At 44.7% G+C, this 25,402-nt stretch overlaps 2 protein-coding genes across 3 annotated transcripts in view; one reads left to right on the forward strand and one right to left on the reverse strand.

The window, feature by feature from the left end:
• Positions 1 to 9,492, reverse strand: part of SRGAP2 (SLIT-ROBO Rho GTPase activating protein 2) — a 226,089-nt gene extending 216,597 nt beyond the window's left edge. For both annotated transcript variants that reach the window (XM_080823944.1, XM_080823943.1), the window contains exon 1: positions 9,286 to 9,492. In XM_080823944.1, coding sequence (XP_080680070.1) covers positions 9,286 to 9,352 — 67 coding nt within the window. In that variant the 5' untranslated portion in view covers positions 9,353 to 9,492. The remainder of the gene's footprint in view (positions 1 to 9,285) is intronic.
• Positions 9,493 to 13,262: 3,770 nt separating this feature from the next.
• FAM72A (family with sequence similarity 72 member A) lies at positions 13,263 to 24,179 on the forward strand (the record flags this gene model as incomplete). Its single annotated transcript, XM_080824963.1, has 4 exons — positions 13,263 to 13,414; positions 15,672 to 15,749; positions 19,113 to 19,237; positions 23,079 to 24,179. The coding sequence occupies 4 exons, from the start codon at positions 13,263 to 13,265 to the stop codon at positions 23,171 to 23,173; spliced, it is 450 nt and encodes a 149-aa protein (XP_080681089.1). The 3' UTR covers positions 23,174 to 24,179.
• Positions 24,180 to 25,402: the final 1,223 nt, after the last annotated feature.

Raw genomic sequence — 25,402 nt, forward strand, 5'->3', positions numbered from 1 at the left:
TAGAAACAGGATGTATTTCTTAAAGCTCATGGCATGTCAAGTCATGGCCAGCTCATGCTCTTGGATCCCTTTGTTTTCTGCACCTTGTCTTCCTGTGGAGCCCTGGCCACCCGGACGCCCATGGCTGGTGAGGTCATCCTCTCCAGGGAGAGCACTCAGACCCTGCCCGCCAAGCTATGATTTGAGATGCAGGATCTGGGATCAGAGAGCAAAGACAAGGTCCCAACTTTCATCATGCCTCTCGAGTCACCTGCCCACTGATTAGCACATTTTCAGAAGAAAAGGTTATTTTAAAAGACTGCCTTCTCCCTAACAGATGGCATCCTAAAATACCCATAGAAATGGAGAAGGCGCACTCCCCAGCTGTTTTGCCTTCCAAACGAATATAAATTTCAAGTTCAGAACCATTCATTCACAATGTATAAATAAGGTCAAGGCTACTGAATACCCAATGACTTGAAATCAGGGGAGGGGGGGTCTCCCTGTTTCTCCCTTTGGACCTTTCCTCCCTGTTTTCCATAGATTAGACAGCTGCTTTGAAAGAGCCAATAGCTCTCTCCAAACCCACGCTTCAAAAAAGTAACACAACAGTCCCCTTGTGGAATCAACTCTGTTTTAAAATGGACCTCAACTTTCTCAACCTTGGACCTCAAATATCTGTTTAAAATAACAAATAAATCCTGAACAAATGTAGAATTTGTTTTGCTTCAATTACAGAAAACCCTACTTTTGTTTGACGCTCTGCAATTTAAGAGTTAGTATTTTTCCCAGTTTCTGAGGCAAGAAATATGACTGACGAAATTCGATCAACTCAATAGAGCTTCAGGGCAGTGATTTTAAAGATGGTAGAGGCGGTGTAAATAAAGAAAAACACCACCACCACCACCACCACCACCACCCCCCACTGGGGAGCCTTCACGGGCTATACACTGTGTACTTGCCCTTCCATAATGACAATCTTCACCATGTTCTGATCCACTCTGAATTTCAAACAACAGTAACATAAGGAGAAGGCTTTTAACTGGAATAGGGGGAGAAAGGCAGAAGCATGGCTGGGTCACATCCCATCTCAACTCAGAAAACGTTTGGTTCTATTTGCAAGCATTTTTTTGTGCTTCTTTATGCCAGAAGCTGGACACATGGCAGTGAATAAGATAGGTCTGTTCCCAAGGTGCTCAGTGAATTGTAAATAAAAAGATGTAAACAAAGAGATTACAATGTAATAGAATGAATGCAGTAATGCAAGCACCAGGACACTGCTGAGAAAATGCTCAGGGTGTGCTGATTAACCCTGTGCAGAAAGCAAGGGGAGATGCAAAGGAATCCCACGGGGCAGCCTGCCCACAGGATCACTGTACTGAGAGAAGGGACAAGCTGGGAAGACTTTCTGGAGGTGGCATCTGGGCTGGCTTTTAAAGGACGACTGAGCTTTCCAGGTTCAAGGAAAAGGATCCATTCCAAAGACGGGACACAACATGGATAAAGCAAGAAGCACAGAATAATGTAATATGGGAAGGAAACTGGAGACAATTCTGCTTTGTGATGATATAAAACGTAAGCAGGGTCAGAGCCAAGTGATGGATATAAATAGTCTTCTATGCTATGATCTTAGCATAAAAGTGAGTGTGTGTGTGTGTGTGTGTGTTTTAAGTCACCTTGGTGGTATTGTATAAGATAGACTGTCAAGATCAAATTAAGAAACTATTTTTTAAAAAATCAAAAAAAAATCATTTGTAATAGTTCAGGTCATGCACTTATGCATTCATCATTCTATCTGATAATGTTCACCAAGAGCCACCACTTAGGGCTCTTGTTCTAGACATGCTCCTACCTGAAGGGTCCCCTATAATAAGAGCTACATATTTAGCATTTACAATTTGCCATATACTTGACACACATTCACAATCGGCCAGCCAGATAGGTCTGGCTATCTCTGCGTCCCAGGAGAGCACGCTTGGAAGAAAAGCTGCGTGACGTGAACAAGGCCACAGGGGAGAGGAGGTGACGGTGACAAGGTTCCCACTGAGGTCCTATCTCAAAAAGCCTGGGTTCTTTGCGTGGCACTACACAACTTCCAAATATCCCCCCCAAGGTCGAGAAGATGAGGGAAGGCTGAAAGACACATATTTGAACTTCAGGTGGTACAAGTTGAGTGCCACAGCGCTGTGTGAGTCATCCCAGAGAGAAGGGTCCTCTCTAGTCAGGGTGACAGAGGAAGGCACCCAGCAGGGTGAGATTTCAGTAGGTGAAGATGTGGAACTGGGTGGGGAGAGAGGGGCACCCCAGGAACAGCACTCGAACTCAGACTCTGGTAACAGCCCAGGTCCTAATTCCTGTCCCATCACTCACCAGCAGCAGCCCCTGGGCGAGTCACTGGTTTGCCTGTGCCTCAATTTATCCATCAGCGAAATGGGATAAGAGCAATGTATTCCTCCTATGGTTAGTGTGAGGGTTAGGAACAACGTGTGTCAAGTATTTAGCACAAGTACACGGTAAGGCCCCGAACAAGCAGAACAGTAGCTAATAGTAGATGTGTTCAAGTAGGGCAAATAGTGCCAATAGGCCTCCAGTCCTCTCTTACAGGGAAATGAGAAAGATGGTTGATGATAAAAGTGAGACTCAGATTGAGGACCAAGTTCATGTTCACGTGGCAGGTTGGTCTCTTCTCAGCAGGGAATCAGTCATGACAGGAAATAAGCCATATTCAGGGCATTCTGAGATCTCCCAGGGGAGCCCCCAGCCCCACCCCTTGGCATCGGGCTCACTTGTGACCCTTTCAGAAGAAGTGCGAGGCCCTAGGGACTGGTTCAAGCAAGGTCTTTAGGAAAAACAGATACTGTCACTCGTCAACACCTAACGTGTCCAAGATTTTTTTTCTTTTCTCTCTCCCTCTATCCTGTACCTTCCCCCCACAAAAACAGACACTACTGGCTGAGGCACAATTACTAATCCAACTTCTCTGGGAGGCTGTTTATCTTTATTCACTAAGGCAATAAATAAATAAATAAATTTCCAGGAACCAATCTGGATTGCTTGATCACTATTTAAATAGTTTTTAAATCTGGTAATACCTGGCTTTTACTGATTTATTTTTAAGTTAATGTCATTTCTATAATATGGTTATTATATCACTCATTTAATAATATATCATAATGAAGACACTCTTGGTGATGACGGTTCTGCTCACTTATCTTGATGGCGATGATTTCATGGGTATACAACATATGTCAAAGCTTATCTAACGTACACCTTAAACATGTGTGGGTTATTACATGTCAATTAAACCTCAATAAAGCTGTTAAAAAAATACAATAAAAATTTAAGAATCCATGTAATTATTAAAAGGCATTAAATTGTTATCCACATATGAGGTTCATATCATGAACATAAATATACATTCATAACATGAAAATATGAACATGTATATTTAAATCTTAACTCTAAAAAGATTTATCAGGACACAAGATTATAGAGAAATGCATATCCAGGTTTATAAAACTTGGGTAGAGGGTAAACAGAGATACATCGTACTGTTCATAGCAGCAGTATTTGTAACAGCTAAAAGGTAAACATCACCCAAGAGTCCATAGAAAGACGAATGGGTAAACAAAATGTGGCACACACATACGACAGCCTTAAAAAGGAAGTAAAATTCTGACAAATGCTACCACATGGAGGAGCCCCGAAGACTTAAGCTGAGTGAAATAAGCCAATCACAAAAGGACAAATAAAGCCTGATTCCACTTACATGTGGGACCTAGAACAGTCTGAGATACAGGGTGGGGGGCGAGGGGGGACTGTTTGATGGGGACAGAGTTCAACTAGGCAAGATGCAGAGTTCTGGAGATGGACGGTAGCGCTGGTTTGCACAATGGGCATGTTCTAACCGCCCCATCTGTCCACTAAAGCATGGCTCAGAGAGTAAATTTTAAATTTCCCACCACGAAAGAGATAAAAGTTCCTACACATTATTGTAAAATCAGTAAAGGTGTTATTTTGTAATTCTTAAAAAGGTTTTTTTTTTTTTAATTTTATTTACTCATTTGACAGACAGAGATCACAAGTAGGCAGAGAGGCAGGCAGAGAGAGAGGAAGGGAAGCAGGCTCCCAGCTGAGCAGAGAGCCCCATGCGGGGCTTGATCCCAGGACCCTGAGATCATGACCTGAGCCAAAGGCAGAGGCTTTAACCCACTGAGCCACCCAGGGGCCCCCTTAAAAAGGTTTTTTAAGTGTTCCCCTTGCTATTTCAATCAAACAACTTCTGAGGTAACTTTCTGAGATTCCCTCAAAGGCCAGGTCTGAAAGCTGATACCAAGTTAAAACTGTTTACTTGCATTTTATTACCAGTAGAGATCTACACGTTGACTTCTTTTTTCCTGCCACATGACCTAATACTTTCCTAACAAAGCCCTCGGAGGCCTAGGGTGGCAGGTAGGCACAATTCCCGTGCAGAAAATGTCTCTTCTGGAAGAAGGGCTCTACAGGTACCCCGGGCAGCCCGTGTTTATCGGGAGGGAACAATGGGAGCATGTGAGTCAGGAGCGGGGCACCTGCTGACTTAAGAGGGTGTGGACCCTACGGATCAGGGCCAGGTCCCACTGTGTAAACCTCACAGCAGAGAAATGATTGGGCCTCGTCCTGGCTTTCAACCTGGGCGGTTCATGACCGTGTGGTCATAACCACCAGTTGGGCTTCTGCGAAGGCATTTCTGTTCCCGTGCCCTAAGAGGATGCCTGAAATTGCAAAAAAGCTCCTCACAGACACCCTCCTCACGCTGCTGCTTTGCACAGCACACGGCATCCCCGGCTCCTCGCCCACCACCTTCCTCCCGGTCTTCCCAGAGCTTCCTTTCCTTGCGGGAGTTCGGCTGACAGCAGAGTCCTATTTTCCCTGAGCAAGGGAAGAGAAGCCTTCCATCATCTCGCAGGAAGATGATAGCATCTGCTTGGGGATTCCATGGAGATGTTTTACTGCAGCTTTTCACAAACTGATTATATTTAAAGCTCCCTTGGGGAGTGGGGGCTGGGAGGAAAGAGGCTTCGGAGAAGACCTTTGTTGGCATGAGTGAAGAAGCGCTCCAACCTCCCAGGGGAACGAGCTTGTTTAAATACCAGCAATCACATTCCCAAGTGTGTGTGTGCACACACAATATGTGTGGAGTTTGAAATTTCATCTCCTGCTCGGAAAGGGTCCTAAAAGGGTTAAATTGTTCCAGGCGGAGGCCTGAGGCATTTCTATCAAAATGCTCCAGATGGAAATTACAGAATTTCACTTCTCAGCTCTGGGCTGCGCACATACTGCCCTTCTAAGACATTTGGAAAAAAAAAAAAAAAAAAAGACAAGCCCCCCCAATGTTCTCAAGGAAGAAAATTTGACTGCTCAGCACACAGTGTCACTCTGTTGCAGAGGATTCCTCCTGGAATATTTGCACTAACTGTCAATCTCAAGCTTTCTGGGGTACTAGAAAAACTCAAGGTATGGGGAGGGTAAAGGAAAGGGGTCCTGAATAAGGAGGGGACGACAGCGAGCCAGGAGACCCCGCAGGGATGGGAAGCCGCCGCTAATAACCAGGCCTTGCGCTCTACCACCTTGTGCTGCTCCAGTCTTGAAAGAAGCCAACAGGCTACAGGCCAAAAGGCCTCAGGTTATGACCATGAACCTGACCAGGGTTGCCGAGAATTTCCACATTCATATGTATGAAAGCATTTCATTAATTGGAAAGCGCCATGTAAAAGCATTAAGAATATTATTGCTTTCGAGTCAGACATTGAGAGGCATGAACTTTCAAAGGAATCTGAACACCCACAAACCAGAAACAATGATGGTTTTGAAGAAGGCGGCTACAGGGCAGGCTGACTGAGGAGGCACGCCCCTCATAAATGCTGGCTGGGGGAGGGCTGGGGCTGCAGCCTCAGAAGCCCTTCAGGGCACATGCAAGCAGGTGGTTTAAAGGGAGGCAAAAGCCACAGGTAGACGAGGTCCCACAGAGTCCATTTCAAGTTCACTGGCTTCAAACCATTTCTGACCAAAAAAGGCAAAACCCAGGACTCTGGTCAGAGAATACGAGCCAACGGCAGCCAACAATTAGTCTACCTGTTCATTTACACAAAGGGAAACTGAGGTCTACAGGGTTTAAGATACCTTTCACCACTACTGGAGGAACCTAAACTAGAACTCAAGTTTCATTCCCAGACTTGTGTCCTCCCATGGAACCGCTGGCACTCTGGGGGTGAACGGGCAGTGTGGCCTTCCGGCTAGCCCAGTGCAGCAGGAAGCGAGGCCCACTAACAGGGGAGGAGCCCGCGCTACTAGTGAGCACACACCACGCTCAAGGATTTTCTTACACCATCCCATTGACTCCTAAAACCTGCCCTAGGAAATGCACAGGATTTTGCCTATTTTCCAGAGAGGAAACTAAGGCTCAGCAAGTCACAGAACTTACCCAAAGGGCAAGGTGAGCAAACGACTGAACTGAGACTTGAAACCTGGGTCCCTTTGACTCAAAAACCAGTGCTCTCAGCCACCAGACCAAAAGAGCAATTTCCTTTTTTATCTTGGCATCTGTGAGAGAAAACGAGCAGCAGTACCACTCCCGTATAACACAGAAAAACCTGAAAGTCAGAAATCTGACCCATGGCTTCTACCTAGTGGGGGAGCAGAGCCAACCTAGAACCCGGGCCCTTTGTCTCCAATCTCGATGCTCTTCCACGAAGAACTTGGGTTCTAGAATGTTAGCTCCGTAAGGGAGGGCGTCTTTGTCTTGTTCACTGCTCTATGGCCAGTCCCTAGAACACACAGAAGGCACTAAATAAAGAGCTGACGAATAAAGAATGGAGTCAAGCTGCCAGGGTTTGGCTGTGTGACCTTGGGAAAGCTTCTCACCCTCTCTAAGCCTGTTTCTTCATGTAGTGAATGAAGGTAAAATAATATCTACCTTCCCAGTTGATGTGGGAATTAAACAAGATAACTTATACGTTAAAGCACTTCGGACGAGCTAGAACATCATGAGCATCCAAAATGTAACCCATTACTATTATCACTACTACTATTATTCATTGACAGATTTGGGCTTCTTAAGGATTTCTTGTTTCCTGTTCTGGTCAGATGATGTTTCATTGTACATAGGAATAGAATAAAGCAGAGAATCGGAAGTCGGTAACCTCCTTCTCATTTCAACTACCACCACCTAGCTGTGTGACCTTGGACAAGCCTCTCAATTTCTCTGTACTCTCCTCCGCTATAAAATGAGGGTTTAAATCAGTTTTTTATCAGGCACCTTCTCTGGGTAAGACATCATGCTCGGCCACCTATAAAATTCTATGATCCTGAAGAGTGTCAATGGAAAATATCAGAGCAAAGCAAAACAGCCTCCAGCTTGCGACAAGGTTGAAGAGAAACCCCAAATAGCCAACTGCATTACATCATCTCAATGAGCAATGTTTGTAAATACACAACTGTTCAATTTTGAGACACTTGTGAGAAATCTTTCACCAATAGGAATCCGCAGACAAGGTTCTATTAACACCTATAAGCCCTGAACCTTCCGAAAAATAAACATGTAAAATCACTTTGCACCTTAGTCAAATAGCGTGCTTCTCGAGAGAAATCTGAGAAAGTCCAAGTTATTAATGCTCCCTATGGCAACAGTTAAGAATAGGATATGTAAAAAAATAAGAGTGACATATCTGGTTAAAATGGCAAGGGGGACTCCAGGAGCAGAATACAGTCATCTGGACAGGACACAGAGGCCAATGGCCTATTGTTTACAAAAACAGGCCCAGATTATGTGACAAGAGGCCAAGACCTCAATTATAACTCACAACCACACCTTTCCCAATCCCTGTTCAACTGAAGCCATCAATCAATCAACTCCCCCATCTCTGTAATAAACCCACCAATATTTGCAGCCAAGTGGATAGAAGGCCCCTCAGGGCACCTCCAGCATTGACCAAGCTGATGACATTAAAAAGACCCTACAGGCAAAATGGGGACTTCAAACTACATTCCAACCTTCCAAGAGATAAGGCAGCTGCCCATTTCAAGCTCTACACTATCCCCACCCCAGGCAATCATTAGAAGGGAGACAGGGCCCTTCCCAAGTCCTCTATGATAGGAAAAGGTCTCCTTGCATTGGTGCAGGGAAAGAAGGAGGGGCCCCTCCCTCTGTACTCTGAAACAAAGGAAAACCCAGAGCTCCAACCATGTGGTGTAACATTCAAGGCCACCCACCTCTCCCACTCCCCAGCTCAAGTCTCAATGGGCTAGAGCACATGGGTCTTCCCAATGGCTGGCCAGGAAGGGACAGTGCCTTGCACAAACACATCCTGGGGCTCTTTAACAGGCGGGAACCCCTCCTAGGGAATTGACTGGTTAAAAAAAGGTTATCTGGGAAGGGGCTCTGATTCATGCACCAAGTCAGGTAGTCAACTAAACCTGCAGACAGCTCAGCTGGTTTCTCTGGGTCCACATTCTGCTTTACCCTTTGCATTTTCGCAGAGGGAAGTGGGCCTTTAAAAGCACACATTCTGGAGCAGAGGGTGATAACCCAGAAGGGTTAAACAATTATGTCTTCCCATTCTCCAGAATCAGCACCACCCAGCAACCCTAACATGCCAACTCCATTCATGTTTAGGTGAGGGCGGAGACAGGGTGTGAAATGACCTTATTCTTTCTGTTCTCTGATCTCGAACAGAATGCAAGGCAACCAGAGACCTGGCAGGTACAAGGAGCACCCAAGGTGGCTAGAGACTTCCTGCAACCGATGCCATAGCAAATGTCACCTTTTGATATAGTGCACCAGGAAAAAAAAAAAAAAACCTGCCTCTCCCTGGTCTCCCCACATGGTATACCTTCTCGAGGTTGCCTTTCTCTACCTGCACTCCTCTTCAACCTCAGAAATAAATTCCCAAACACCTGTCAGATTTCAGTTGTCCTTCAAGGAAACCTGACCCAGACACCCACAGGCAAACTGCCGCCTTTCTCTCTCCAAGAACCTCCCGCCCCTCCCCCCACCCGATCTAGGCTGGGGGGAAAGGGCTGCCAAAATCAGGGCCAGCCCTCCAGGAGCAAACCTAAAGCCCACTCTAAAAATTCCTTTCCAGAGCCTGTGGCCCCTGGCACAGTCCATCCCTCCGAGGCTCAAACCCACCTATGAAACCACCTCTGGGCTCAGCCTGTCCCGACCTGCTCCACCCAAAGAAATGAACAGCCTGCAAATCAGGATGGAAATGCAAGCCTCAATGGCCCACAGAGCATATGCATTATGTTATTTTTCAAAGCCCTTACCTTTGACCTGAGTATCGTACTCTGCTATGATCTCCTTATCCTTTTTGAATTTGGCCGGAGACGTCATGTTTTCCTTCTTTCTTCCAAATTCAAATTGTGAACTGATAGATCCACGGGAAAAATCCAACCACCGAGATCAATACCTCCAAGACCGCTTCTCCCAAGGGCAGAAGGGGCCCCCCGCGGTGGTCTCCAGCGCTCCGGGGAGCGCGGGTTGCGGGCTGGGCAGAAGGCTACGGCGGGCACATGCAGACGGCGGACGCTGGGGCCGGGCGCGGCGGCTGCGGCTGGTTCCTGTGCTAGAGCCGGAGCCGCAGCCTCAGCATTAGCCGGGAGAACTGCAGCGCCCGGAGGCTGGCCTGGGGTCTGACATCAACGACAGAGGCAGGGAGTGGAAGTCCTTCCGCACAACATGGTGTGGGGGGTGCGGGGGTGTGGACGCGCCCAGCTGTGTCCCCGGGAGGGAGTGGGTGCGTAACAGGGTGCCGGGGAGGGCTGGGCGTGCTTCGCGGTTTTTTTGTTGCACAGGCTCGAAGATGCTGCAAATCAAATCCCAAACGGGAGCCGCAGCAGCGCAGACTGGATCGGAAGTCGTTTGCTCCGGTTCACTTGCCTGTAAATGCAAGGAAAAGGGGAGGGGGCGATGAGCCCCAGCGTAGATCCTAATCGCGGCGGGGGTGGGGTAGGGGACGCCGTTCCAAGCCCGGCCAGGGCCCATTCATCTCGGCCAAACACCGCCCGGCCCACAAAGCCCGGCGCGGCGAGGTGCGGAGGAAGGAAGCTCCCTCCGGATTTTGTTTTAAGGCTGGAAGAAAACACTTTGGAGCAGCCGCCTGCGCGGGCTTCGGGTGGGGACTGCGGCGGGAACGCGGGGCTCCGGGCGGGGACTGCGGCACCTCGGCGGCCTCCGAGCCCCGCCAGCACTGGGCAGCTGCCAGCCGAAGGCAGCACTCTCGGCAGTGGCTCCGACGCGGCCCCTGACCCCCGGCTGGGGCAACTCCCTGGACCTCAAAAGGGATCAAAGCCAGGGAGGGACAAGCCACCCGGGCACAACTTTTCTTCCCCTCCCGCCCCTCCTCCCAGTTGTTTTGTTTTTGGTTACTAGCTTCTCTTGGCAGCAAAATGTTTGGGGGGGGGGGGGGGGAGACCTGCAGGAAAAAGCCTGCTCGGCACGGGGCACATCCAGAAAAACAATGTGGTCGACAGAAGCAGGAAACGGGTTAGAGGCTAGGGTCGGAGTCGGGAAAACCCGGGGGCGGGGGACGGAAGGCAGCCACCACCTCCCCCAAGCCGGGGACGAGAGTGACTCTTAAATACCACCCCTGATATTTTTTTGTCACCCATGCCCACAGGTCGAGATACCGCACCCAGACCCAGGCTGGGGGAGGAGGGGTCGGGAGGGTCGCAGTCCCGACTCCTCGCACCGGGAGGTGCCGGAGGAAATCCCGCCCCGGCCCAGGCCCGGGAGGCGGGAGGGAAGGAGCCGGAGCGCAGAGTCGGACGTCTCGCTCCCCACCATGCCGCCGCGACTATCCTCCCTCCCTGGTCGCCCCTTACCCTCTCCTTGTCAGGAGGCCACTGGGGGGTGAGGGGGGCGGGTTCCCGCCGGTGTCTCCCACTTCCCGCGCCGGGAGGAAGAGGGAGCCCAGGCGGCGTGGTGGTTCAGGCGGGCAGGAAGCGGGGAGGGGGGTGTGAGGTGGGGTCCAGAGGCTGCACGGGAGCCGGGGATAACTGGAGCCTCAGCACACGCTTGGGAGGTGGAGAGAGGGCACAGGGAAGATTACCTAGGGAGGGAGTGGGGGTGAGGAGACTACCGTGGGCCACGATGTTACATGGTGCGTAAGGATGTTAGCAACTTGGGGGACCCGCTATGAGTCTGGGAACGGGGGTGCATAAAAGGAGCCATTCCAGGCGGGCCGGGGACTGGGACAGGGCAAGAGCCCCGGAAGCAGGGCGGAACAACTATCCTGGGTCCTGGGCTGTAACCCGGCTGTCTGCCAGGGCTTGGAGACAGGGGAAGACGGTAGCCGATGGTTACGGGTGATGCCAGCGACGGTTACCCAAAAGTGGACCAAGGGTGCCCGTGTGAAGAGGACTTGGGGAGGGGGCTGGGTGAGGGCTTCGCGGCGGCAGAGTCCCAGGGCAGAGTCCCAGACTGTGTGGTGAAGGGCAGAGAGAGATGCAGTCTTGAGAAGTATTATGGGCTGTACTGGAAGATTTGGAGAGGGTCGGGGGGGAGGGGGTCTGAAGGATTCCGGGCGGCACTGCTAGGCGATGCCGCAAGCAGCATCCGCGCCCTCTCCTTTCCGCCCCTGCCGGGGTTTGTTCAGACAGGGCTCCGGCGGCCGGGAAGAGGAAAGGGGAGAGGGAAGGAGCCTTTACCTGGCTCTGACGCGACGGGTCCCGGGCCCCCGGCTCCGCTTCCCACTCAGAGATCTCCTCCCCTCTTCCCCGCCACCCGCTTCTACGCAGATCGGTCCCCTAGTCCCCTGAGGAGCCTCCGCCAACTCCGCAGGACCCCGCCGGGAAGCAGAGCCCACCCCCTTACCAATCACCGCCCGTAGTCTATCGACCGATGGGGCCTACAGCCAATAGGAATAGCTGATCCCGAGAGGACTGGAATGAGGAGGAGGAGCTGGCGAAACTCGGAGGTGTGACTAGCGCCACCGAGGCGTGGTCACAAGGTAAGCTCCTCCCAGGGTTGCCTGGCCCTAAAGTAGAATTAATGGGCGGGGTTAAAATGGAACTAACAGCCAAACACAAACTCTTGAGAGAAAGCACGACCAATTGGACCGGGGTAGAAAGGAGGGGCGTTGCGGAGAATTTTAGCCAATAGAGAGTAGAGTCCGGCGGAGACTGTAGAAAATCTTCCAATAAGAAGCGCGAAGGGCGTGCCTTGACGCTTTCACTGGGGCAGGAGTAGAATTTGCCCAAACCTCCAGGGGCCGGCCAATGAGACCGGAGGCGGAGCCAAACTCCACCAACCAGAAAGCTGGACAGATCTCAGCACCGTTACTGAGGCGGGGCGTAAGGTCTCCAAGCCACTAAGATCTCAGGAGGGGAAGGCTCCCGAGCCTTCCAATGGGGGGCGCGGGCGAACTCTAGTTCTCCCAATCGGGGCGCGGCGCCGGCAATTCAAACTGACAGCCGGTTGGAAAGGCAGAGAGAGCGGAAGAAGGAGCAAAAAACGACGCGTTCGGTGACAGAGACCCCAGCGCCGGCTGAGCCCCCAAAGCGATCTCTGCCCCGTCCCATCAACCCCACCGCGCGCTCCGGAGCGGCCGCTCGGAGGGAGACCTAAGGGGACCGCGGGGGGCACGAGGCAGAGCTGAGGGACTGGGGACCGAGAGAAACGGCGCGAGAGCCAGCCCGCACGCTGAGGGCTGGGGGCTGCCTGGAGAGAAGTGAAGCGGGGGCTCGCGAGCGAGCAGAGCGGGGGAGGGTCCCGGGAGGACTGAGGACAACCAGGGGTCGTGGGAAAAGCTGAGGGGATTTCTGGATCCTGGGGGAAGAGGAGAAGGATTTCCAAAGACGAGGCGTGGGTAGGGACGCTTGGCCGGCGGTCCGAGCAGGAGGAATTGGAGAGCTCCGAGGGAGGGGCTTAGGAGGGGAGCTTTCTCCGGAAGACACCGCTGGAGAAAGCTTAGGGAATTGCTCAAAGGGGCGGGGGCTGAAGCGTAGAGGAGCCTTTTAGCCTCGGGGCTGGGGATCCTGCTGTAGAGAAGTTCCCGAGGCCCCTTGCAGCTCGCGCCTCCCCAGCTTCAAACCCCACTCCCTTCCCCGAGCGCCTCCTCAATAAATATTACTTTTCACCTTCCCACGGGAAACAGAAAAGAACTCATTTCCTTCCCAACCGAGGGCTTAGAAGAGCTCTAGACCTCGCGATCTAATTTTTAACCCCGGGGGAATCAAACGAGGAAAGGAGCTGCTCTTGTCTCCTCTTTCAAAATCCCACACCGCATCCTTCCCGGGACGCCATGTCTACCAGCACTTGTAGTTTCAAGGACCGGTGCGTGTCCATCCTGTGTTGCAAATTCTGTAAACAAGTGCTCAGCTCTAGGGGAATGAAGGCTGTTTTGCTGGCTGATACTGAAATAGACCTTTTCTCTACAGACATCCCTCCTACCAAGTAAGTCATGCTAGTGGCGGGCAACGGTAGCCTTTAACTAAATGGGAAAAGTGTATGGTTTGGACCTCTGGGAGTCAACAAGGAGGTTATCATTTTGGTGTTCCAGCCACTCCCAACAGTCTGATGATCCCTTTGGAGTATAACTAAGTGGGCAGACTGTCTGGACAAAGTCTGTGGTTTAGCCAGAGTGGTCAGTCCTGATGTCATGCTTCTAGTTCAATTACAGTCATGTGATCACATCCCTGAACCTGAATCCCTGGCGCTGTGCCCTGCCCAACCATCCTAATCTCACTGGATCCAGGCCATGACCTAGACCCTAGACTCTAGGTAAAGTCGGGCAAGATTTTCCGTACTGTGAGAAAGAAGAGGCCACTAGGTTTTTCATTTTTATCCATAAGGTTTTAGGCCAAAAAATATTCACAATTTTCTGCCATTATTTGCAGTTGGCAGGCTGATTCAGATTCATTGTCCGTGTAAGTCAGTGTTCTTTTCTCAAAAATCTCTCTCCTAATGAGCGAGAAATAGATTTGTATGAGATGAAATAGAAACTTAGCCCTGAAACAATCCTTGTTCACTGTTTCAGATACTATTCATTTGCATAATTAAATCCTCTTAAATTCTGTTTTCGGACACTACCCACTTTAGTTGGTAGAGTCCTTAAGAATTTGCTACCTATTTGAATGAATAGCCATTTTATTTGACTCAAATGTACCTTTTCGGACGCTAAAAGGTACTTTCTCTTTCCATAGTCAGCATATATATGCCCTTACACAATTTTCAAAATTTGGGTCTTTATCATTAAAGTGGAAGAGTAATTATCCAAAATACGGGTGAACAGCTATTCTTTGGACACAGAGCCAGAGGAAACAGGCCAATGATCATAACACTTTAAAATGAACTTTTCAATGATAGAAACTTGAACATTTTAAAAACATACTCCAAGCTGTAAAACTCTTCCTTTCTTGAAATCTTTTCTGAAGTGGTTTAAGTGTACTCATACAAAGATACTTGGGTTACTAGTTTGAGTGTGTGTGTGTGTGTGTGTGTGTGTGTGTGTTGCAAAAAGAAAAAGCACTAGACAATAAATCTAGAACCTACTATTGCATACATCCTATGAGTTGTTGTCTAGTGCTTTTCCTTTTCGTAGCACATCCACACAGACACACACAAATTTAAGATATTAACCCATTCATCTTTGCAATGGCTGTAGTAAACAGTAAGATGAGGGCTCAGGTATGTGAATTGTTAGAGGTGAAACCAGAGTTGAGAATGGAACCAGGTTTTTTCCTATTGTCTGTTCTTCTTTGAAGGGTTTATGACTGTGATGGATTAACGTGCTAAGATGTGTATGAATTAATGAACATATGAGATTTTTTAAATGAAACTTTTGTTGTATTTATGGTAATCTCACAAGTATTAACTGACTCTTACAAAATATACTATTGTTCTACTCCAGAGTCTCTTTCAGCTCTTTGGGCCTACAAAATTCATGCTAAATCACAACCAAAAGTAAACTTAATGACAAGGATATGAAAAAATTGGAACCCTTGTGCACCACTGGTAGGAACATAGAACGGTGCTGTTGCTATGGAAAATAGCATGGAAGTTCCTGAGAAATTGAAAATAGAATTACCATACGATCCAGGAATCCCACTTCTGGGTGTGTGTATATATCTGAGTGTGTGCTTATATTTAGTTATATATATCCATGAAAATTCATTGCAGGATTTAAAAGGTATATTTATACACACATGTTCTCAACAGTATAATTCAGAATAATGGAGAGATGGGAAAAAATTTTAAATGTTCATCAACAGATGAATGAACAAAATGTGGTATATGCATACAATATAGTATTATTCAGCCTTATTAAGGAGGGCTATCCTTCTGCATGCTACAACATGGATGGACCTTGAGAACATTATGCTAAATGAAATCAGCCAGTCACAAAAAGACAAATACTGTGTGCTTTCACTTATCTATGCTATATAAAATAGTCAGATTCATAGAAACAGAAAGTAGATGGTGGTTGCAGAGGGAAATGGGGAGTTGTTTAATGGGTAGAGAGTTTCAGTTTTGCAATATGAAAATGGCCTGGAGGTTCATTGCTCAACAATGAAGAACATTGCTCAACACTTAACACTTCGGAACCGTACACTTAAAAAATGACTAAGTTGGTAAATTTTACATTATGTACATTTTTTACAACAATATTTTTCAAAGTGCCTTGACTATTTCTGCACATTTCCCTCTCCAGTGCAGTGGACTTCATTGGAAGATGCTATTTCACTGAAATCTGCAAATGTAAACTGAAGGACATCGCGTGCTTAAAATGGTAATTTTGGGCAAGATTCTAGATAGCCCTGCATTTGGAAGATGGATGTTAACACCACAACACGGAGAAAGGTTCAGTGGACTGCGTCAAGCACTGGTTATAACCCATGCAATGAGCCATTGAAAACCCATTTATTATTTAGAATAATTTTTTAGAAGGGTCTTGTGGCACATTTGTATATGATTTTACAATTTTTCAGAGTGCACTGACAAATCTCTGGTTCCATTTTCAGAAAAAAGCAACATAGTTTAGGAGGAAAAAACACACAGTTAAAATCATAACAAATCAGGTTTGAACCCTGGCCCTATACTTACTCTCAATGTGATCTCAAGTAAACTCCTTAAACATCGGAACTCCTGAACCTCTGTTTCCTTGTCTAATTTATATCTTTAGAAGACAGAAACTATCTTTTAACTTAAGAAGATAGAAATTTAAATATCTTTTGTGTTTACTTCATGGAGTGTTATGAACGTTAAAAGGCTTAATAGATCATAAATTATTTCTTTTAAAGATTTTATTTATTCATTTAACAGAGAGAGAGAGATCACTAGTAGGCAGAGCAGAAGGCAGGGGGAAGGGGTGCAGGCTCCCTGCTGAGCAGAGAGCCCGATGCGGGGCTCAATCCCAGGACCCTGAGATCATGACCCGAGCCAAAGGTAGAGATTTAACCCACTGAGCCACTCAGGCACCCCTAGATCATGAACTGCAACACAGAGGAAAACTATTACTGTTATTTTTTGAGAGGTGGGGAAACTTGAGCATTATTAGTCCCATTTTAGAGAGAAGAAAGCTGAGATTATTTTTACACTTAAATGGGGTTTGGGTTATAAATTATAATCCTAATTCAAATTCTTATGTGTTAATGATGATTTAAATTCATTCTTTCATTCATTCAAACTATCTATTGAAGTTCTACTATGTGCTAGTCACTGATATGGGGGCTAGAAACACAGCAATAAATAAGACAAAATCACTGGCTTTTAGACATTATATTCTAGTGGGAAGACAATCAGTTAGTAAGATATTTAAATAAATAAGATATTGAATAGAGTATGAGGGATACCAGCTGGCTCGGTCAGTAGAGTATACAACTCTAGATCTCAGGGTTGTGAGTTCAAGCCCCAGGCTGGATGTGGATCCTCCTTTAAATAAATAGATAGATAGATAGATAGATAGATAGATAAAGTTTGGGGTACCTGGCTGGCTTAGTCAGTGGAGCATGCGACTCTTGGTCTCAGAGTTGTGAGTTCAAGCCCTGCACTGGGTGTGGAGACTTCTTTAAAAAAAAAAAAAAAAAAAGATATTTCATATCTTTTTATATGATATCTTAGAAAGTGTTCCAAAGGAAATAATTATAATAAATGATAGAGAATAGTAGAGTTTGGGAGAGTAGGTAAAAGCTCTTTGAGGTAGCATGCTTAGGGAAGCCTTCTCATGAGAAGGTAACATTGGAGTTGAATCCAAAAGGATGAGAAGGACCCCAAGGGGACATGTTCTAGGCAGATGGAACATCAAGTGTAGAGAACCCAAGGCAAGAAGAAGCTTAACATGTTCAAGGAATAAGAAGAGAATGGCGAGTGGCTGAGACATTGTGAACATTAAGGAAGAGTTATATGAGTAGGTTAGAGATACAGTCAGAATCCAGATAATCTAGACCAGCGCTATCCAGTAGAAATCTACAAGGGTAGTGGGTTATGGACATTGGGGAGGGTATGTGCTATGATGAGTGCTGTGAATTGTGTAAGACTGATGATTCACAGACCTGTACCCCTGAAGCAAATAATACATTATATGTTAATAAAATTAAAAAAAATTTTAATGTAAAAAAGGAAATCTACAAGCCATATATCTAATTTAAAATCTTCTTTAAAAAATAATAAGTGAATAAATAAAATCTAATAATAACCACATTTTAAAAAATAAAAAATGAACAAGTGAAATTAATTTAAGTTGTATGTTCTATTTAACCCAGTATAACCAAAATATTATTTCAACATGTAACCAACATAAAAAATTATTAATGCAATATTTTACATTCTATTTTTTTCTTCATAGTCTTTAAAATCTTGTGTATGTTTTCTATTTACACACACTTCAGTTCAGTCTAGCCAAACTTCAAGTTCTTAATAGCCACATTTTGGATTAGCACAGATCTAGACCTTGGCATGAAGGGGTTTTTTGTTTTGATTTTTGGCCAATAGGAAACCACTGAAGGGGTTTTAACACAGGAGCAAAATGGTCTGATGTGTCCCTACTAGAATGTTAGTTCCATGAGAACAAGGACTTTGTCTACTGCTGGATTCCCAGCACCTAGAACAGTACTTGGCACATAGTAGATGTTCAATAAACATGAGCTGAAGGAGTGAATGAATATAGATGATGATTAAAGCCATAGAATTTACTCTTGCAATATAGTCTTACAAATAACTGTCAGTCCTGGTCCAAGAACAACTTGCTTTCATTTGTTTGCCTTTCAAGCAGATTATGATTAGAAGACATATTTTAGGTAGGCTGGTACCTTTTATAGTATTTTTTTTTATAGGACCTCACAAAAATGACTTGACTCCCACATCTCCCAGGATGGGAACAAGCTATAATAAGAATTTTTACAACCCAAGGTATAAGTAGTTTGTGTTGTCATTTTTTTTAAGCACTAGCTAAGACAGTCCCTCTATATTCACTCTATTTAGTAGTGACCACATAGAAGAAAAATATCTGTGGAAACTGAGGTACTTATAATCAGATGGATACTCTTGAAGACAGTCAAAACTTTTGCAACTTTTTCAAGAAGCTATGGATTGGCTTTATTTCTGAATTCCTTCAAAAACACCAAAACTAAAATTAGAGCAGCCAGCCTGTGTTTGGTTTACAAGGGCTCATGCTGTCTTCCTACTCCTCCATCTGTTGAGACAGTTTTTAGGTGCTGGCATCGAACTAGAACGTAGAAGAACCCAACCTGCCACGGTCCTGGGACCAGCAAAAACCTTTTACCCACAGAGCTGAGTTGATCTCGTGTCTTGTGTCTGCACAACACATCAGTTGCGGGTGCTTTACAGAGCACATCATGACCCTAGGGCCCAGCATCTAGAAGCTAGCTTAAGGAGAATGCCTGAAGGAATCCCAGGAAAGAAATGGAGAGTGGGTTAGTATTGTTTTACTTACCTAGAAGACCATTTTCCCATTTGGCAGTAGCACTGTCAAATTTAACATTGCCGGGTAACTCCTATCCCAAAGGTCCTAGCAGCGGAGGTTGTTAGGAGGAAATGAGGTCTTCATATGGTCTATCTATTTACTTTAGCACATAAAAATGCTTATATGGCCAGTTATTAGGGGGTATCTAACTGTATTTACTTTCTGTCTCAGTGGGAACATTGTAGGTTATCATGTGATTGTTCCATGTTGTTCCTGCCTTCTTTCCTGCAACAATGGACACTTCTGGATGTTTCACAGCCAAGCAGTTTATGATATTAACAGATTAGACTCTACCGGTAAGAAACAGCTGACTTAGAAATTGCCCTAACATTTATTTGTCTATCAATATCTGAGTGAAACTCCCAATAGATCGTTTTAGGATTCCCTCTGAAACCCTCTTACCTGGGTTGAAAGAGTGAAACTTGAGTCCTTTGATCCCAAGCATTCAGTTAGGGAAACTACTAGCCAAAATTCATTGCCATTTCTGTTGTCACCATTGTATATAAGGCCTCAAACGTGGCTCTTCTCGGTCTTTTTTTTTTTTAAGATTTTATTTATTTATTTGACAGAGAGAGACACAGCGAGAGAGGGAACACAAGCAGGGGGAATGAGAGAGGCAGAAGCAGGCTTCCCACTGAGCAGGGAGCCCGATGTGGGGTCAATCCCAGGACCCTGGAATTATGACCTGAGCAAAAGGCAGAAGCTTAATGACTGAGCCACCCAGGCACCCCTCTTCTTGGTCTTTTTAAATTAATATTTTAGTTGCACTAAAATGTTGCCTTGATACATATTATAACTCCAGAGAATTTTGGAAGATTTTAGATTTGATGGTCAATTGTGTGTGCATATGTGTGTGTGTGTGTGTGTGTGTGTGTGTAAGAAAGCAGGGAGGGGAGGCTGGGGCAGTGGGGAGGTGGGAGGGAAGATGACTGGGTAACCGTTGTATTTGGTGATGTTGCTCCAGGATAAAAACAGACATTTTGACATCTATAGCAATAAATTACGATGGAATTTTATTCAAGGTAAATATTTAATACCAGTAGGTTGTCCTAATTATGTAACATACAACCAATTCTTTTTTTTTTTTATGATTTTATTTATTTATTTGACAGAGAGAGAGAGAGAGATCTCAAGTAGGCAGAGAGGCAAGCAGAGAGAGAGGGGGTAAGCAGGCTCCCCGCTGAGCAGAGAGCCTGATGCAGGGCTCAATCCCAGGACCCTGAGACCATGACCTGAGCCGCAGGCAGAGGCTTAACCCACTGAGCCACCCAGGAGCCCGCATACAACCAATTCTTAAAGGATATTTACATGATACATTTTATCTTGTCTGGAGCCATGTGGTTTTGTTGTAGGACACAAGTTTTCTCTGTCTGGTATCTATTTACACAACAGACCAGGTTGACTCTGAGTGGGATTTTTTTAGTGGCAACTAAAGTTTGCAGAACAAATTTAAAGAACTCAGCAATCCAGGTTGGCACTAACACTCTCAGGTTTTTAGATGTATGTTTTAATCTTCTTCACAACCTAAAACATATTCCTTTTCTTAAGGGTGATTTGCTGTCACAGACTAAAGATCATGAACTGTAAGCTAGGTTCTCGGGGTCTTCAAACCCACCAATTATGCTTAGGTTTTTATAGACTCAGTTTTTTTTTTAATCACCTGGTGTTCAATTGTAGTTCTCAACCCATCATTTGCGGGTCTTAATTTCAGACTCTGGGATGTTAAGAGGGCCATTTTTGAGGAAGGAGTTATCTGAGTTCCCCTGCCATACGGGCTCCTAGCTTGGGCTTCCAGTTTTATATTTGTGTTGATCATGAGACACATTAAAGGAAGTTTCTGCTTTGATACTATTTTTCCTGCTTCACAGAATTCAAAACACAGGGTGGAGATTTTTCCATTTTGATTTACTTTTTAATATTGGTCAATTTTTCAAAGATAAAAGCCCTGCATTCTTCCATTTGCATTGAATCTAATCCATGAGAAACAGATGTATCACAGGATTTCCTTCCTCCCTTAACAGAGAAAGGAAGGTGCTCCTTCTGTCAGATCCAATCTCTTAGTTTATTTTTTCTCCTTTGAACCAATTGTGCCAAGCTACTCATGTCTCTTGAGTATTCACTCCAAAAATATCAAACTTCTCCTTTGTAACCCTAATATTGTGATTTAAAGTAAAACCTTCTAGAGGCTTGGTATAAAACAGGGTTCCTCATGATGTTGGGACTGTCCTTGAATCACCTGAATCAGCAGCATCAAATGAATACATACACAAGCTTTATGAAATTCTAGAATGTTTGGACTGAAAGGGTCCCAAGTCTGTGTTCTAGATTAGGCTTCACATGTTGACCTGATTTCCTCAAGCTCTCCTGAGGATGCTTGAGAAAACTCAGTTCAAATTCCCTGGGATTGACAAATGTTCTCAAAGGCAAGTTGACTACAGCCCTCATTTACCCTTATGGGTTCTAACGATCCATTAGGTTTTGGCCTGGTAATTGCTTATTATCCTGTTAGTTCATCAATGCCGTATTACCAGAAGCAGCATGCCATTCATTCTTGGAGGGGAAATATTTTTTATTATAAACAGTGCAAACACACACACACACATTACAGAAAATATGATAGACATCTGTATCCACCCCCCAGCATGAAAGAGATGCTAACTTCTTGCCTGATTAGATTCTAATATCTCAACCAAGAGAGACAGTTGATTGTTTCCACTGTTTCAACACCTCGTTGTACATGTCTCCTTGAATTCCTATGCAATATGGGCGGTTAGGAAGCAATGAGAGATGCGTTCTATTTGCTATATATGTATATATTTGCTATATACGCATTTAATTCATGGAACAGAATACAGAAATAAGAAATGAGCTAAAGCTATACACAGGGATACAGGTAAATCTCAAAAACATAATGTTGAATGAAAAAAGCAAGTTAGAAAGGATACACATAATGCCACACTATAAAAAATTTAAATATACCCGGGGACGCCTGGGTGGCTCAGTGGGTTAAGCCGCTGCCTTCGGCTCAGGCCATGATCCTGGGGTCCTGGGATCGAGCCCCGCATCGGGCTCCTTGCTCGGCAGGGAGCCTGCTTTCTCCTCTCTCTGTGCCTGCCTCTCTGCCTGCTTGTGTGTACTCTCTCTCTCTGACAAATAAATAAAATCTTTAAGAAAAAAAAAAAATTTAAATATACCCAAAAAGTAATATATATTGTCTGCAGTTGCATACACTTGTTGTAGAGGTAGCAAAAACATCCATGGTATCCTGGTAATAGTGGCTACTACCAGTGACTAGATCCAAACCAAATCTCCAAATCCTGGTTCATTCCATTCTACCGTGTGGCCATTTCCTTGTTGGACTCCATTGGCTCTCCTAGAAGTCAACTGATAATAGTATTTTTCCCAACTTAGTGCTTTCAAGTTATTTGATAGAGTACGTGCCCAGAATAAGCCATCTCATGCTCCTGTCATTTTACTACATACCTATGCTAGGTTCTTCAGTAGGAAATCTGACTGTCCTTTCATTATGAGGCTTTAGATTGTTGTTCTGTTTATTGTGTTGGCAGCTACAACCTGGTCCCAAAGTTCTACCTTCATACCCCCCAGACCAAAACCCACCTGTTATGAGGATTGCAGTTCAGATGACAACTGGCTTCAAAACCTTGCTATTTTTAATCATGAAAAAGCCACCAGCTACTTCCATCATGGTTGAGGACATGAGGAGAATTATTTCAAGCCTTTTCCCTGAACCCTCCAAAGAGACACTTGATCTAAAATAAGCTTGTAAGATCTCCATCCTTAAAAATCATTAAAATCGATTTGGAAATTATCAGTGTAGAGTGATTATACAATAACATAGCTGGGGGCAGGGTTTGAGAAAATGGACTCTTAAGATCCTTTGGAATTCGAAGTTTCTAGAATTCAAGCCCTTTCTTAAAAGGACCTAAGAAATGTTAATGTCCTAGATGAATGATACTAGATAATTTTTAAAATCTGTGGTATATTTTTTAATATCTTTTCTCTTTACTGTTAACACTATGGTTTCATACAAGAATGTTAACATATAAGGTTTCCGACAGCATGTTCTGAGTTGTGATAGTAATCAGCACTAAGTAATTTTATGATTTTTCTTTTCAGGTGTAAACTTCCTACTGTGGGGCAACTTACCAGAGATAGAGGAGAACGCAGACGAAGACTCGTTAGATATCTCAGCAGAGGACTGGATTCGATGAAGGGGAGGGATTATGACATGTGTAATTTTCAGACTCTTTCCTATTTAAAATACATATTAATGGATTGACTTTAGAAGTATTAGTAAGGATTTAATACTGATTTCTCTTTTGGGGGGGAAAATGGGACATTTGTTGATTTATTTATTTGCTATCTCAGATTCATTACCTGAATTTAATTTGAGCCATTATAAGTCCTTTCTTCTATTGATTCCTCTTCCTCTCTCCAACTCTCCACCCAGTAAAGTGGATTCTTAAATTCAGACTGGAGAAGATTATTTCATGTGTCAGTCAACTACCTCACAATCTTGAGGAATTTTTCTTACAACTAAATACCAGATACTCTTAATTTTACATTCTTGAATAAGGGGCATTCGTACATATTCATGTGTGTATGTCAACCAAGCATATATCTATGGGTATTACCATGCATACATATTTTTTTTAAAGAAACCAAGCTGTTAGGTTTCCATAGATACTGGTTCTCCTGCGTTATACTGGTGAAAACTCCTTAAAATGGAGCAAGACTTTGTGAATCAGCAAATAGAATAAGATAAAAGTTGAAAATTTATGGAGAAATCCTCTTCATTCCTTAGCACAATGTTAGAGAAATGAATTTGTCGCAAAATTATCAATACGTACTGTTTACCAACATTATTTATTTACATTCTTCTAGAGTCATAAGGTTATTGTGTTATAAAAGCAGATCAACTAAACCTCCGTCTTTAAGTTATTCTCTTCTCTAGGACTTTCTCTATAAATAGCAAATTTTAAATGAACAGTCTCAGTTCCAACCCTTAAATAGAAAAAAAAACTAAAGAAGGGTTTTGCTTAAGCCATTGTACGTTATAAAGAGAATTTTGTTTTTGTTTTAAGCTGCATTCAGAGCCCCACAGAAATAGGAAACCGGGATGGTGCTGGATTGTGATTTTAGCAATACCTCAGCTGTAGGCATTTTGTTAATAGTGATACCAAAACAGTCTGAGTTGCGGTTCTGTAAATAAAGTTTTGTTGTAAAAATGACCAGCCTTCCTTTCATCTTTCATTGTACCCACTTCTCTTACCTCCAAATGGAAAAGTAAAGCACCAGCCAACGTTGAGTGCTCACGATGTACCAGACACCCTTCTAAACTCGCGACAGATTTAATTCACTTATTCCACACCACAAACCCACAAGGTAGATTTTAATATTCCGCTTTCACTGATGACACAGCTGAGGCACAGAGAAGTTAAAACAGCTTGTCCAAGGTCACATCACCAGTCAGGGGTGTGGCCAGATTCAAATGCAGAGAGACAGACCCGACTCCAGAACTCTTGCTCTTACTCTTTATGCTCCTCCCCATATGCCCCTTCAGACGTGAGTGAGCTATAAGTTTATTTAGCCGCAATGCCTGCTGGGTAACAACGGCCTCGTTATGTGCCCTGGGAGGGGGGCCTCCGTGGCTGATTTCAAGGTTTAACAAACTCATACTGGGTCATAAGGTAGAAACGACCTGTGGGCATCAACACAATCCTTTGCTGTAAACCAACATCCAACTTCAGGAAATGCTATTACTAGTACCTGGAAAATTTTTCCAAATGTCTTTCACACAGACTAAATGGTCAGCCCTGGGATGCTGTGGGTGAATGTGGACCAGATGTGGAACAATTTGGTTTGGGATTTGGATTTTTTTTTCCTTTAACCTCTCTTAAAGATGTTTTGGAACAAGGTGGCATAATGAATAAGATTTAAAAAATAAACTGATACTACATTATATACGTCTTCAGTTAACTTGTTCAATTAGAGAAGAAAAGTTTAATGCTAGAGAGAAAGTGGCAAGTTTGAAATTCGGCAGAGTTCATCCGGTTTCCATTGTGTTCGTGCTTTCGAAGGGGGCTCTTTGAAGAGCGAAAACAAGGTGAGGGTGCACTGATTAAAGCAAACCCCAAATGTAATCCCATTCCAGCTGGAGAATATTTCAAATTATTCAGCTACCTTTTAGCTAACTGGGTCATAGGAAGGGCAATTCTAAACTACAAATGAGTTAATAATGTTTTATCTGAAGAAACATAGTCATGACACTGGTTTTTATTTTTGACACTGTTTCTTAACAAAAGTAAGTTACATGCACTCTGATAAGACCAAAAGCAGAATCATACATGAAGAGTTAGTACATAGTTCCTAGTCCTAGCATAGTTCGTAGGCCTAGAAAATCCATTTATGCTTTGGCCCTCTTCTAATTTTTAATTCAA

This window comes from Martes martes (assembly GCF_963455335.1).
Source record: "Martes martes genome assembly, chromosome: 15".
In the NCBI taxonomy this organism is placed as follows: Eukaryota; Metazoa; Chordata; class Mammalia; order Carnivora; family Mustelidae; genus Martes; species Martes martes.